General features: G+C 41.3%; 2 protein-coding genes across 2 annotated transcripts; one reads left to right on the forward strand and one right to left on the reverse strand.

The window, feature by feature from the left end:
• Window positions 1–363: 363 nt before the first annotated feature.
• On the forward strand, window positions 364–12,675 carry LAIR1 (leukocyte associated immunoglobulin like receptor 1; the record flags this gene model as incomplete). The annotated part of the gene is made up of 7 exons (XM_080941923.1): window positions 364–397; window positions 2,237–2,272; window positions 11,138–11,254; window positions 11,349–11,391; window positions 11,473–11,510; window positions 11,666–11,715; window positions 12,529–12,675. The coding sequence occupies 7 exons, from the start codon at window positions 364–366 to the stop codon at window positions 12,673–12,675; spliced, it is 465 nt and encodes a 154-aa protein (XP_080798049.1).
• Window positions 9,497–11,128, reverse strand: LOC308439779 (histone H3-like centromeric protein A; the record flags this gene model as incomplete). Its single annotated transcript, XM_080941722.1, has 2 exons — window positions 9,497–9,772; window positions 10,901–11,128. The coding sequence occupies 2 exons, from the start codon at window positions 11,126–11,128 to the stop codon at window positions 9,497–9,499; spliced, it is 504 nt and encodes a 167-aa protein (XP_080797848.1).
• Window positions 12,676–15,727: the final 3,052 nt, after the last annotated feature.

The following is a 15,727-nucleotide window of genomic DNA, read 5'->3' on the forward strand; positions in this document are numbered from 1 at the left end:
TTCTCATTTTAAACATGAGGAAATGTGAGTTTTGGGTGTTGAAATGCATTGCATAAACTGGTGGCCTTTCCTTTCTACAATGGGGACTGATATGTACAATCTTATTTTGCACAGTTACAAAGAGGCACACACGGTGAGAAATGAGCTTAGGGGCCTGAAACATTGTTTTAAAACCTGACATTCTCTTTTGAAGCCAGTGACTAAGAAGAAGAGTGGAAAGTTCAGAGGAAAAACCTCTTCCTGTTCACACGAGGAACCTCACACAGAAACCCCGTGATGAATTCTGGGGCTCACAGCTGCCTCTTGTGCCCACTGCAGGGTTCCTGTTCTAGCCAGACCTGGTCGGTGGCTGGAGCCTGAGTCATGTCACTTAATCCTGTCATTGTGCTGGTGCTTGGTGAGTCCTGGGAAATACTGAGAGACCGGGAAGGGCGTCTGTTCCTCACTCGGCTTGGAACCAGCTGAGGAGGAGAGGCTCTCCACCCCTACTTTCCTTCTTGGGAGACACCTCTGCAGACTTATTGTTACGAACAGGGATGGGCATGAAGCCAGGCTGAGCTTTAAAAGGAGTTAGGAAGAGCCTGTTTAGAAGGGAAGATGACTTGGGGACAATTGTTTTTCCTGGTGTTGGAGGCTGAATTCAGGGCCTCATGCATGCTAGGTAAGTACACCATCTCCTAATTGTATCCCCTATATCCCAACCCTCTTCGTTTTTTATAGTCATAAATGCTATGTAGTGTTGATTGTCCTTCTCAGAATTAAAAAATAACTTTTATTAGTTCTTTGTGAGTTTCTTATACTATTCACCCTCAGTTCTTCCAAGGTCTATGCCTCCTCCCTACTCTAACATTGTTTCATTTGTTGTAAGCACTTTAAGACCAATATATGCTGATCAAATACTCTTAAGTATGTGACCTAGCACTGGAGCATGGTTGACTTACCAGAGACTGGACTTGATTTTATATTTGTGAGGCTCGGTCTCACTATGTAGCCCTTGTTGTCCTGGAACTCATTATGTAGACCAGGCTGGCCTCAGACACAAAGTTCCACCTGCTTGTCCCTCCCAAGTGCTGGGATTAGAGTTGTGAGATATTAAGATCAGCTTTAGAGACTACACTCTTAAATAAAAGAAGGAAAATGGACTCTCCCTGTCTCAGGAGTCAGCAGTTCTCAATAGCTCTAAGGTTAAAGCAAGGAGTGTGTGAGGAACTTCCCTTCCATTTCTGGTATTTGGTCTTGTTTAACCTTGCACAGGTCTTGTGAGTGCTGTCACAACTGTGCAAGTTGATGTGTGTAGCTGACCTTTGTGTTCAGAACACTGTATTCCCTGAAGTCATCTACTGTGTCTGGTTCTAGCCTTCTTTCCATCCTTTTCCTAAAGGATCCCTGAGTCTTGTGAGGAGGAGATGATAGTTTGCACGTTCCCTTTAAGGCTGAGCATTCTTCAGTCTCCTTTTATCTACACCTTGACCAGTTATTGGTCTCTGTGTTAATCTCCGTAAAAGCTGCTGAGATGAGGGTTGGGATACATCAATTTATGGGCATAGTGATAAATAAACTCTTGTTTTTAGATACATTTAAAGTACTTTTAAAAGAATGTCATAGGTGCATGCAATGAGATGACATTTACCTCCACTCTTGCCCGTCACTCCATACCCACTCCCTCCCTATTCCAGTATTGTGCCATTTAAAAAAAAAAATCCAACGAATATAACTTGTGCTGTCGTCTATACAGGGTGTGGGGCCATCTTCTGGAGCATGGTCAATCTACCAGAGGCCATATCCCCCAAGATGTCTGACGCTCACTTCCCCAAAAGCTGTCACCTGTCAATAGCTCCTCAGATACGGGTGGGGGTTTGTGAACCTCTATCCCCATCCCCCAATCCTCATTTTACTTTTGGTTTTTTAGACATAGTCTTACTAACATGCTTAGACTGTTTTTGAACTCACATTGTAGCCCCCAAAATACTTGAATGTCTCCATATTCAACATATCTATATCAAGACACCCACATTCAATGTTCTCCATATTCAAAATATCCATATCTTGGGGATAACATGAAGTTTTTAGAAAACAATATTCAGGATTATACTCTGACATTAATATGGACGAATGGAGAAGGAATAGTTTCATACCATGGGAGGCTGGATGTCCCTACCTACATTTAGTCCTTCCTAGATTCTCATCTCTGAGCACACTGTGGGGAATGACTTTCTCACTAGAATTTCTCTTTCAGTGCTGTGCTTGGGATGGAAAAGTAACACACAGGATGGTGAGTCATGTCTTCTTTTGCTTTTGTACCCATGGGCAGCTTTGGAGAGAATCATGTGCACCTGAGATGTATGAGGGAGACCCTTGAATATTCATTCCCTGTAATGATAAACACTCCCATTTATGCAAGTTTCATATGTTTTTTTGTTCTCTTGTTTATAATATTTTTAAAAGATGTATTTATTATATTTATTTGAGTACACTGTAACTGTCGTCAGACATACCAGAAGAGGGCATCGGATTCCATTATAGATGGTTGTGAGCCACCACATGGTTGCTGGGAATTGAACTCAGGACCTCTTGAAGAGCAGTCAGTGCTCTTAATCGCCGAGCCATCTCTCCAGCCCCATTGATAATGTTTTTAACTGATAAATAACATTAATATATACTTGTGGAATGCAGCATACTCTTTGATGTGTATTTCACATTATGCTATTATTAAATTTGTCTAAGTTGCATGTAAATCACTTATTTTTAACAACTTCATTTTAAAAAGCAGAAAAATGTACAGATTTTAAAAGCATTTTTGCATAAAACTATATAAATATATTTTTGTTAGTATTTGCTTTTTTTAAAAGTTTAATAGTATGCATTGAAATCTTACTAGTTACAATGAGCATAAAGTACGTGTAAAACAAAATGTAACATGGAAATAGTAAAAGTTTTCTTGGTGTGTAAAGATTAAACATAATGATTTTTAAATACCAATAATTGGCACAAGGCTACATTCTTAGCTCTTGAATTATTAACGATTTAAGGTCTAGGTGTACCCTACTCTGAGAGAGTGCTATACACTTATTTTTTTTTTCCTATGAAGGACTGAGGCTTCTACTTTTGGACTTTCTTTTCTTTTTTTAGGTCTTCTATGAAGGTCTGATAGAATTATGCACTAAACCTATCTGGTCATGGGATTTTCTTTCTTTCTTTTTTTTTTTTTTTTAGTTGAAAGGCTTTTGATGACTACTTCTATGTCTTTGGGGGTTATGGGATTGTATAGATGGTTTATCTGATCCTGATTTAACTTTCATACCTGGTGTCTGTCTAGAAAATTGTCCATTTCATCCAGATTTTCCAGTTTTGTTGAGAGTAGGCTTTTGTAGCAGGATCTGATGATTTCTTGAATTTCCTCAGTTTCTGTTGTTATGTCTCCGTTTTCCATTGTGGTGGCACAAGCAAGCAGGATTTGCTGAAGGAGGCAGAGACAGAAGGATCACAGGTTTGAGGCCAACCAGGGCACTTGAGATTCTTAAAATGGCTTCCTCATGTTAATGAAGCATTTTGGTATCCTAAGCCCTCAGCCCATCCTGGCTCAGCTTCCCCAAACTTTATAAAATCTGAAACACTCTAAGTAAAGTTGATTTGCCTTCTGATACCTGGTCTCTGTGTGGCCATTCACTCTATGTACTCACCTGGTTCTAAAATCTGCCCCCTCCCCATTGTCTCTCCTCCCACTGCCCTTGTGAACCATATCGGCCAGGATGATTGATGTGATCAAGGAGACCTACATTTTTTCTCATCTGTTTTGATTAATGCTGGTAGGAAGTTTATTTTCTTAAACATTAGAATAGCTACAATTCTAATAGCTACTATTGCTTTTGGGTCTATTTGCTTGGAAATAGTTTTCCAACTTTTTATTCTGAAGTAAAATCTATCTATTCAGACATGTTTCCTTTATGCAGCAGAAGGATGGATCCCGTTTTTATACTCATTGTTAGGCTGTGCCTTTTTATTGGGGGAATTGAGTTTATTAATTTTGAGACATATTAATCACCAATGAGTGTTAATTCTTAATATTTTGCTGCTGTTATTCGTGTGTGTGTGTGTGTGTGTGTGTGTGTGTGTGATGTCTATGAATTATGCATCATCCATCTTAATTTTTCAAATTTATCTTTAATTAGAATATAATTACATAATTTCCCCATCTTTATAACCCCTAATCCTTTCCATGTCCTTCATTTTTATGATCGCTCTCAAATTTATCACCTTTTTCTTTATTATTGATACACACATACACACAACCTGCTCTTTAATGTTTGGTGTTGCTTCTATATATGTGCTTTTACAGATTATAATATGATACTGGATAACCAATTAAGGGGTTCATCTCTGGGGAAAGACTAATTGTCTTCTCTCAGTATTCATTAAATACTTGTAACTCTTTACGTATGACATCCCCTGAGAGTTCCCTTAGGCAAGTTGGGATGTCAACTGTTACCTTTGTTCAGGGTATGTTTAAGTCGCCATATTTTTAGTGTATCATGGGTGTAGCTTCCCTGTTATATCAATGTTTGATTCTCCTTGTCCCTGTTTGCTATGTGCAAGAATTTTATTCTTGTTTCTTGGATCTCAGTGGAAGTATCTCTTCCTTGTCATCCCAGAGAGTGCATCTTTAATCTCACCTACATCCTGAGATTCATATGTACACCTCCTCACATTAATTGTAGTCTTTCTGCCATTGTATTGGACAATTCTTTTCTCAACATTAGTTTTCCCAAATGGAAGAAATTGTGTTCTTGTATAAGTCAAACTATGGGATCATAGAAGGCATTTCTAGAAGATATTAAAAGTGGTGAAAGAATGAATTGAGGGAGGAGAGCAGACTAGAGAATGTTGGCCTAATGGTGCACAATCTCATTTTCTCATAAATAAGAACAGGAGGCTTATTGTCCATTATGAATAGCAACTATGTATTTGTAAGCTTTGAAAGTGTTAAGGGCAAAGGTGGTAAATGATCCATGTTATCTTCACAAAAAATGGTAAATTTAGTTTTTGAATTTGTCTCTTGACATACATATATCTATGATTTTATTGGGGAGCTCCTACATCTAGATAGTTTGGAGCAGGTAGGCTTTTAAAGCTTCAATAACAGAATGTAAAGAAAATAGAGATAAAGGTAGAGAATGCAGACGTCTCAGTGGGCTCTGCAGCAGACATGTTTAGACTGTTGTGATGTTGCCTTGGATCGATCTTTACCAGACCCTACATGTGCTCAGTAAGATCCTTATTGCCATGTGGTATGTATTAATGAACACAGAAAGTGGAGATGTTATAATGCTTGGGTTCGATCATGTATAAAGAACTGTACATTTGGTCAGAATATGGAATGGGGCACCCTAAGTGGTTTTGTTTTATGCCACTGTTCTCACTGTGTATACTGAGATTCCTGCTCTGCACTTTTCTAGGATCTTTTTCTGATATCACCATATCCGTTGAGCCAAGTCCTGTGATCTTCCAAGGGAGTTTTGTAACTGTTGTATGCTCAAAACCTGGTAACTATGACATAGTCCGCCTGGAGAAGGAAGGCAGAATCTTTATGGAAAATGGCACTGAGTCTTCGAAAGAGGATAGATTCCTCATTGGGCCAGTGAATGAAACTATTACTGGACATTATAACTGTATCTATGCAAAAGGGAGCACCTGGTCTCAACGCAGTAAGAAGCTGGAGCTAAAGGTGATCAAAGAAACTGTCACCCAGGGTCCTGCTTCAGGTCCAACAATGACCTCAGGTTTGTTCTTAGAACCCTGGATTCTAACCATAGCTTTTATTCCCTGCCTCCACCTCCTTTGTTTTTTCTTAACCTCAGGAAAGTTGGCTCCTTTCCCCCAACTCTCTCATCACATGTTCCCCCTCATCTTTCACCCCAGATTCCCTGAAGCTTTACTCTTATCAGATGCCATGAACAACTCGGATATAGCAGCAGTCTGAGAGGTAGGGGACAGAGCTGTAGCTTTTTACTGGGTAGCAACTGAGCCCTAGTAGTGAAAGGGATAGACTCCTCTCAAAGTGATGTATGTCTTTTCACTGGGCACAGTAAATTATCCTGCTCTACCAAGTCAGAGCCTGCCATAGCTCCAGGAAATAATCTCCTCTAATGTAGAGTAGTGTACCCATCTTACTAGACGAGTAATGTGTTTCAAGGATGGCTGTTGGGCAGACCTGGACCATTGTTCTGTGGGGTGCTTTTATATGAAATGATTTCTCTGTGGTCAGGCTCCAGAATGCCCTGGAGTCAGGTCCAGGAAGAAGTTTTAGTCTGCTTCCATGTTCTTTCAAGTTCTTCCAGGAGTTACTTAGTACTGATTCTGTGAGACAAAGCAGAGCAAATGAGGAAAGAACAGAAGGAAGGGTCACTTCACCCCCACACTCCCCAGAAGGAGGGATTGAGAAGGGGCTCTGTTAGGTTTCCTGTTTTCCTTTCCCAGTCTTTTTAGGTATTTCTTATAGTCAGTGATTAAGTGATTGGCAATTCATCCATTTTGAATCAATACTTATGATAGAGAAGAGGTCTACATAGCCCCTCTCATAGGCTCTCAATCCTCTACCCTGCCTCTTTGGTAGTGTAGTACTTTATTAGAGCTTATATGTTGGGTTGATGTCATAACCAGCCTTTTGCTTAGCTTTGGAACTTGGCATCAGTATGTCACTGATACTATTTTTAGTTGTTATTTTATTTTATTATTTTGTTTTTGAGACTGGTTCTTTCTGTGTAATGCTGGCTGTACTGTAACTTGCTACAAAGATCAGGCTAACCTTGAACTCACAGAGAGCCTCCTAAGTTCTGGGATTAAAGGCATATGCCATGCCCAGGGATCCTACTATTTTCTTTATCTTATTTCTCCTCTTTCTCCTCCTCCCCTTTCCACCTCCTCCCCCCTCTCCCTCCTCCTCCTCCTTCTTCCTCTTCCTCTTCCTCTTCCTCTTCCTCTTCCTCTTCCTCTTCCTCTTCCTCTTCTTCTTCTTCTTCTTCTTCTTCTTCTTCTTCTTCTTCTTCTTCTTCTTCTTCTTCTTCTTCTTCTTGCTATTCAATGTTGGAGGATCTTCTGGGTATTTGTCCAGGAATGTTAAAGCTGGGTCCTCATATAGTACTATGTCCAATTTTCTGAGGAACCAACGGACTGATTTTCAGAGTGGTTGTACCAGTTTACAATCTCACCAACACTGAAGAAGCATTCCTCTTTCTCCACATCCTTGCCAGCATCTGTTGTCACCTGAGTTTTTTGATCTTGGCCATTCTGACTTGTGTGAGGTGGAATCTCAGAGTTGTTTTGCTTCTCATTTCCCTGATGACTAAGGATGTTGAAACGTTCTCTAAGTGTTTCTTGGTAATTCAGTATTCCTCAGTTGAAAATTCTTTATTTAGTTCTATTCCCCATTCTTAAATAGGGTTATTTTATTTTCTGGAGTTTAACTTCTTGAGTTCTTTGTATATATTGGATATTAGCCCTCTATCACATGTAGATTGTAAAGATCTTTTTCCAATTTGTTGGTTGTCATTTTTTTCTATTGACTGTGTCCTTAGCCTTATAGAAATGTTGTAGTTCTATGAGGTCCCATTTGCTGATTCTTGATCTTAAAGCATAAGTTTTTGGTGTTCTGTTCAGAAAATTTTTCCCTGTGCCTACATGTTCAAGGCTCTTCCCAACTTTTCTTTCTATTAGTTTCAGTGTACCTGGTTTTATGTGGAGATCTGTGAACTACTTGGATTTGAACTTTGCATCAATGGGAGGAGATACCCTTGGTCCTGTGAAGGCTAGATGTCTTAGTGTATAGAATGCCAGAAAGGGGGGAGGTGGGAGGGAGTGAATGGGTGACAGAGCAGTTTCATGGAGGCAGGGACATGGGGGATGGGATAGGGGGATTCCTGGAGGGAAGGCAGAAAAAGGGATACAACAAAAACACAAAAACATTTGCTCTACTATATTCATAACAGCCTTATTTATAATAGCCAGAATCTCCAAAGAACCAGATGTCTTTCAACAGAGGAATAGATACAGAAAATTCAATTCTTGCTTTCTGTTAATTGGTGTTAGAGATGGAATTGTTTTTGTTTTTCTTCTTTTGGGTTTGTTGTGGGTAGCTTAATTTCTTTTTGCTTGAGTATATTTTTCTCCCTGTTTTTTAGTTTTCCTTCTATTATTCTCTGTAAGACTGGATAAGTGAAAAGTTATTGTTTAAATCTGTTTTGTCAATAACTATTTTGATTTCTCCATCTATGGAAATTGAGAGTCTTCCTGGATAGCTTAGCCTGGGCTGGGCATTTTTGTTCTCTCAGACTTCTGCCCAAGATCTTATGCCCTTAAGAATCTCTGCTGAGAAGTCTGGTGTAATTCTGATATGTCTGCCTTTATATGTTACTTGACCCTGTTCCTTTATTGCTTTTGATATTCTTTTTTAGTTCTGTGCATTTGGTGTTTTCATTATTTTTGTTGGAAGCAATATCTTTTCTGGACCAATTTATTTGGTGTTCTGTAGGCTTCTTGTACATTTATGGGCATCTCTGTCTTTATGCTGGGGACTTTTTTCCTTCTAGAATTTTGTTGAAGATGTTTACTGGCCTTTTGATTGGGAATCTTTACTCTGGTCTATACCTATTATTCTTAGGTTTGGACTTTTCATTGTGTACAGGATTTCCTATATGTTTTGGGTTAGGAGATTTTTGCACTTTGTATTTTCTTTGACTGCTGTTTCAATGTTTTCTTTTTTTTTAAAAACACCTATAATAGTAACTTTATTTCAGTTTTTTTTACTAAGGAATCATTATTTTTTATTATTTCTACCCAAATAAGCTAAAAAATAACCTGTAAAAATACATAAAACACATTTTAAAAATCTCGAACTGGTCATTTTATGTGATTTACAGTTAAGAATAAAATGTCCAATTCTGAGAGAGACTTTCTGAATGTTTTTCATAGGAATTTACTGGTAGGGACCAGAAAGACTATTTCAGTCTGTGGATGCAGTTCAACATGGTAGTTCATGCTTGGCACATACATAACTTTGGTTTCAAATCCCAGCCTTGAAGGAAAGAAAGAAAAGATTTTGTATGTAATTCTATTTAAGTTTTGAAAGGCTGCATGTTTGCTGACAGGTATGATGAGGTCAATCGGGAAGGCAGACATTTGTATGGAAGGACTGCCACGGCTTTCCATTCAACAGATTCAAGCATTTCACTCAGATTTTTCTCCCCTATATTTTAAAAGTACAAATGCACATGGTAAAAGATGCACATAGTACGGTAAGACTAAAATAGCAACATCCCCTCATAACATGGCAGATCTCATGTGTCTGAAACCCTCAGACAGTCATGTGGTTGAACAATTCACAAACCAAATTGACCTCTGGTCTGCAAAGAAACATTCATGTCCATGGAAGTAGGAAGGTAGTCTCTTCTTCCTGTTATGGAGGAAAGCCACAATCTTCTCTTGGACACATCACACTGCCAGCTCAGCCGAATCCTCCCTTGATGCTTTGGATCCTCTTGGTCATCTGCACGTCTTTGGGGAAAAGTGTGACTTGGCCAGCATGTAAGGAGAGGAGATAGGCATCCTCAAAGAGGTGAACGAGAAATGCTTCTCCTGCCTCTTGAAGGGCCATCAAGGCCTGGGCTTGCCAATATAAATCCACACCGCGACTGAATTTCCCACATATCTCTCTTACAACGAGGCTGAAAGTCTTCTTCCTTAACAAGAGCTCTGTGCTCTTCTGCAGTTTCCTGATTTCCTTAAGCAACAGGGATTTCTAGCTTCTGCAAAGGGCCTGAGCGCCTACGCAGGAGCTCTGTCACAAGAGCTCTGGGTGCCGGGCTGGAGGGCCGCCTCGTTGGGGTCCTTGACTCTTGACGCGGTCTCATGACTGGCTGCAGGATCTGGGCTCCGCCGCCTTCCCTAAACCTTCCCGGTCCTGTGGCCAAAACTGAATGCGAGGGCAAGCTGACCGTTCGCCTCACGATTTCCGCCAGATCTCTGCTACCATCAGTTCTGCTTCAATGTTTTCTATGGTATCTTCTACACCTGAGATTCTCTCCTCTCTCTCTTGTACTCTGCTGCTGACACTTGCATCTATGACTCCTGATCACTTTTGTAGGTTTTCCATATCCAGGTTTGTCTCTGTGATTTCTTTATTGTTTTTATTTCCTTTTTTTTTTTTTTTAAATCCTAGATGGTTTGGTTCAATTCCTTCATCTTTTTTATTGTGTTTTTCCCTATTTCTTCAAGGAGTGTATGTGTTCCTGTTCAGGGGTTCTACCTGTTTATATGTGTTCTCCTGTATTTATTAAAAGGAGTTATTAATGTCCTTAAGTTCTTCTATTATATTCATGATATGGGGTTTAGATCAGAATCTTGCTTTTTCTGTGTTTTAGGGTATCCAGGACTATCTGTAGTGAGAGAACTGTGTTCTGATGTTGCCAAGTAGCCTTGGTTTCTGTTGCTTATGTTCTTGTGCTTGCCTTTCACCATCTCATTATCTCAGATGTTAACTGGCATCCTTGTCTCTGACTGGAACCTGTCCATCCTTTGAGCCTGTTATTTTGGGCCTCCTTGGGTCAGGGTTTCTCCAGGTATGGAAGAGGGTCTGGAGCACCTCATCTGTGAGCCTGACTGTGGCATACCCCCTCTGAGTCAAGCTGACTCTGGATGTGAGCAGGGTTGGGGGTGCTGGAGCACACAATCTGCTCCTAGGCACAGTTGACCACCAGAAGGAAGATGTGTCTCCAGCAGAGTGGGAGGTCTTGGGTCCCAGTTAGGCCAGATATTGGGGTGGTGGGGGAGTCACTTATGTGCCTGGTGGTATCAGAACTCCTGGGGTCAAGCTGTCTCTGTGTGTGGGTTGGGGAGGCTGGAGCACAACATCTTCTCCCAGTGCAGTTGTAGACTGGAAGGAAGATGTGTCTCTGGCAGGGTGGGAATTCCTGCATTCTCTATGCTCCAGAGGGTCCCAGTTAGGCCAGAAATTAGGGTGGCAGGAGAGCTTATCTGTGAGCTTGCTGGTGTTGATATGGTAAAAGAGGCGTCTTAGGGGCTCCTGTAGCTCAAGCTGTTTCTGGATGTGGGTGTTTTGTGTTAACCTGGTTTCCATCTTTTCTAGATACATCTTGGCTGAAGACATACAGCATTTACATTCTTACTGTGGTCTCTGCGATTTTCCTCCTTTGTTTTTCCCTCTTTTTGTTCTGCTTCCTTAGATACCATCAGAAAAAGCAGGGTAGGTATCTGTGGTAAAAGCTGGCCTCCAGGGCCTTTTGGGAGTGCTGGGAACAAGAACTCCCTCCTAAATGTGGATTACTGACTATTCTCAGGACTCCCAAACAACAAGAGTCAGCAGCAGAGCTCACAGGAGAGGTGAGAGCCCTAGAATGAGTCCCATAGAATTTCCCTTTGGCTCCATCCAGTCTCTAATATTCATCTATCCTTTTTCCTCAGGCTCCATCTAGCTACTGATATCCTGGAGATGACACCAGGTAAGGGAACTGAGGAGCAGTGAAGCGGTTTTGGGAACCAATTTGGATGAAAACCATCTAGAAACATACTAGATGGTGATCGTATGATATAATTTGGTGATAATTGTGTTCTAGTGTTCACCAAAGAGCACTTATTCTATGGTTTCTTTTTATAGACATAGTTGCAGATGACAGGTTTTCTGAGGACAGACAGACGGAAACCTGGGTAGGTATTTGTATTTGTCATCTAGTGCTAACTAATAAAACTGCTCCCAAATTTAGCAGCTTAGTAACAAATCTTCACTCTCTTGGGTTAAGGAATCAAGGGCAGAAGAACTAAAAAAGTGTTGACTACAGTTTCTGTCACCTCAGGCCTAATGGACAGAGGATCCTTATTGAGAGTGGCTGTCTTAGTCAGGGTTTCGTTTCCTGCACAAACATCATGACCAGGAAACAAGTTAGGGAGGAAAGGGTTTATTCAGCTTACACTTCCATATCTCTGTCCATCATCAGAGGAAGTCAGGACTGGAACCCAAGCAGGTCAGGAAGCAGGAGCTGATGCAGAGGCCATGGAGGGATGTCACTTATTGGCTTCCTTCCCCTGGCTTGCTCAGCTTGCTTTATTATAGAACCCAGGTCTACCAGCCCAGGGATGGCTCCACCCACAATGGGCTGGGCCCTCCCCCCTTGATCACTAGTTGAGAAAATGCCTTACAGCTGGATCTCATGGAGGCATTTCCTCAACTGAGGCTCCTTTCTCTGTGATAACTCCAGCTTGTGTCAAGTTGACACAAAACCAGTCAGTACAGTGGCACATTCTCCATAGCATCTGATTTTCCCCAGAAAAAGCATCTAAGACAAGAGAGGAGAAAAGCTACTTCTGCCATGTTTCTCTGGGTCATTGTAACCCAATCCCAACACCACTTGGAGTGAACCACAACATAACACGGCTATAACTCATAGAGCAGGTTAGCTTTTTACTTTATAACTCCTCCCCTCCTCTCAGCTACTTTAACTTTCCTGGGCCCCTCTCTCCCAGACCCCAGTTGCAGGAGACCATCAGGAGGTGACATATGCCCAGCTGAACCTCCACTCTCCCACACAGAGGGCAACTGGAGCTGTGATTCCACAGAGCACAGATACCATGGCTGACTCCAGCACATATACAGCCATCAGCAGACACTGAGCCTGGGCACAGCTGGAGACACACATAGTCACTACTGGAAACGCCCAAAGAAGACATCAAGACCTTATTTCGGGATGAGCCTGGTATGGAAAGCTAGGTCCCTGTTCCTCATCCAGGAGCAGCCCTTGGAAAGACTATATTGCAGTGACTTTCAGAGCCCTAGTTATACTCACCTAGCTGTTTCTAGAGACCCAGTTCCAGCTCTTTAGCTACTTCTTCAGCTCCATCTGCACCCCAGATTATCTACTGAGCAGCACTGTAATTGTCCAGCTGCCTTTACATCCCCGGTTGTGTAATGGACCCATTGAATCCTAAAGGCTTCCTTGGATCTCCTGCTGACTCTGATTGGGATGTACTCATGTAGCTGAAAGCTGTGTCAGGCCTCATGGCGTACATCATGGGAGCATCTACATCCTCTGTGGGTCTTGAATACACAGAGTGTAAGGACTCAAATACTGTCTTCATTGCTGTTCAGAGATGAGCAGAGAATGTAAGAAAAAGGAACAGTCAGAGGGAAAGGGAGGCTGAGAAGGGAGTAGAGCTGTTCTGTCTATACACATTTATACACAAGGATACGCAAATAGACTCACAAATACCAATATGCACACACACACACAAATATATTCATGCACATAGAGCAGGAGAACACTGAGTCACTATGAGATTACATTTGTCAGTATCTTTGCTCCACACCCCTTACCCAGGGTTTGATTTAGTGATCCTACACACATGTTCATATGATCAGCACTAATTAGACTCAGAGATTAATTAACAACAGTGACAACAGTGCTAACTTAAAACAGGACATACCAGGACATGGTGACACACAACTTTAATCCTGTTACTAAGGAGACAGAGGCAGGTAGGTAGTCTTTGTGAGTTCTAGGACAGCCAGGGCCACGTAGTGAGACCCTGTTTCAATAAATAAATAAATAAATAAATAAATAAATAAAACTGAATCTACCCCAAAAGGCATGAAGTCCAGGGTGAAACAAACCCTACAATGGTAGGACCCAGAGGGCGTTTGAAAGAGGTATTGGAGAGGTCAATGATTTCCAAACATTGATCTTCACATCTGTGAAAATTTCAAAATTAAATTTTAAATATTAATTAAGAAAAGAAAAATACTCATGTGAACTTTAAGAGAGTGAAGCAGCAAGCATAGGGCCTGAACGGGTTTGCACCGTGTATTCCATATATATAGGTTTCCAGGTTAGTGCAATTATGGAACTCTTGAGTGTGTAAACAAGTGGATCTCTGATTCTTCTGCCTTCTCTTGCGCTCTTTTTTCTTCTGTTGGTTTGCCTTGATGTGATGTTTTTTGTTTTATCTTATTATAAAAAAAGAAAAGAAAAGAAAAACACTCAGAAGACCACTAGGGGAGTGAGTGTGTCTCATTTTAATGATCAAAATATGCATGGCAGGACTGAAGGAGCTGAAAGGGTTTACAACCCCATAGGAAGAACAACAGTATCAACCAACCAGACCTCTACCCCAGAGCTTCCAGGGACTAAACCACCAACCAATGAGCACACATGGATGGAACCATGGCTCCAGCCTCGCTTGCAGAGGATGGCAATGTCTGGCATCAATAGGGGGAGAAGCCCTTGGTCCTGTGAAGGCTCATTTCCTCAGTGCAGGCGAATGCCAGGGCATTCAAGTAGGAGTGTGTGGGTGGGAGTGGGAGAATCTTCATAGAAGAGAGGGAAGGATTATGGGAGAGGGGGAAAGGGAATAACATTTGAAATGTAAATACATAAAATATCTGATCAAAAATACACATGGCTGCAGAAAAAACAAACAACAACAACAACAAAACCACCACCACCAACAAAGACACTCCAACCCCAAACCTGATCAGTAGACAACCCTTCCCTGACCTGTACACACATGAAAACACAACCAGCATAGAAGAGATAGCTCGATGGTTAAGAGCACTGGATGCTCTTGTGGAAGCCCTAGGTTCGATTATCAGCATCCACATGGTGGCAGAGAGACCTCTAAGTCCAATTCTAGGGGATTTGACACTTTTTTGTTAGAAATAATTTTATTTCTATGTCCTTTAGTGGAATGTTAGTATTTAGGTTTTTCTTATATATCTTGCATATCTAGTCTCACATCTATGGCCCTTTGTACAGTGTCAGGTATGGGTATCATTTCTTTAAGTGCCAACTACATATTGGTTGTTTAGTCCCAGAAGCTTTGTATCAATATTACACTAGCTCTTCCAGGCAGGTGCCATTGTAGATCCGAAGATTTGCAGTCAGGTTGGTGTTCATCTTTCTTATTTTGTAGTGTACACTGTGCCTTATAGTACTTTGAACACTTGTCTGTGTGGGAAAAGCTCTAGGTCATCACTTCTCCATGTTCTCCATGTGCAATGAACTTTGAAGGTGCGGAGCTCCGAACTAACATGCTGCAGTCAGTTTGCAGAGGGCTTTGCAAACAGACTTGGTTGTTTGGGGTTGCCATGGGGCTCTTTTGGCCAACACACCAAATAGATGTGACCCACTTTCAGAATGAGAGGAGGTTTCTTGTTTCAAAATTCTTTCTCAAGATCTTTCTCTCTCTCTCTCTCTCTCTCTCTCTCTCTCTCTCTCTCTCTCTCTCTCTCTTCTTTCTTTCTACCTTTGAGTCCTTTGAATATACATTAGGATTTCCAAATTTGTAGTTTTTTCTTTTTATTAAATTATTTTATTTATTTAGACACTTGCCAGTTGCCTCTCTTTTCAGTCCCCTGTCTCAGATTTTTTCCCACTATTCCCCATCCCCCTCTGCCTTTGAGAGGGTGCTTCCTCCACCCCATTAGTCACCCACCCCCACCTCATCCCCACAGCATCCCTCTTCCCTAGCACATCAAGTCTCTATAGGATTAGATGCATCTTTTCCCACTGAGGCCAGATGAGGCAGTTCTCTGCTACATATGTGCTAGGGGTCACAGACCTGCCCATGTATGCTCTTTGGTTGGTGGTTTAGTCTCTAGGAGCTCTGAGGATCTGGGTTAGTTGATATTGTTGGCAATCCCTTTCAGCTCCTTCAATCCTTTCCCCAA

Source organism: Micromys minutus (assembly GCF_963924665.1).
Source record: "Micromys minutus genome assembly, chromosome: 30".
Taxonomy (NCBI): domain Eukaryota; kingdom Metazoa; phylum Chordata; class Mammalia; order Rodentia; family Muridae; genus Micromys; species Micromys minutus.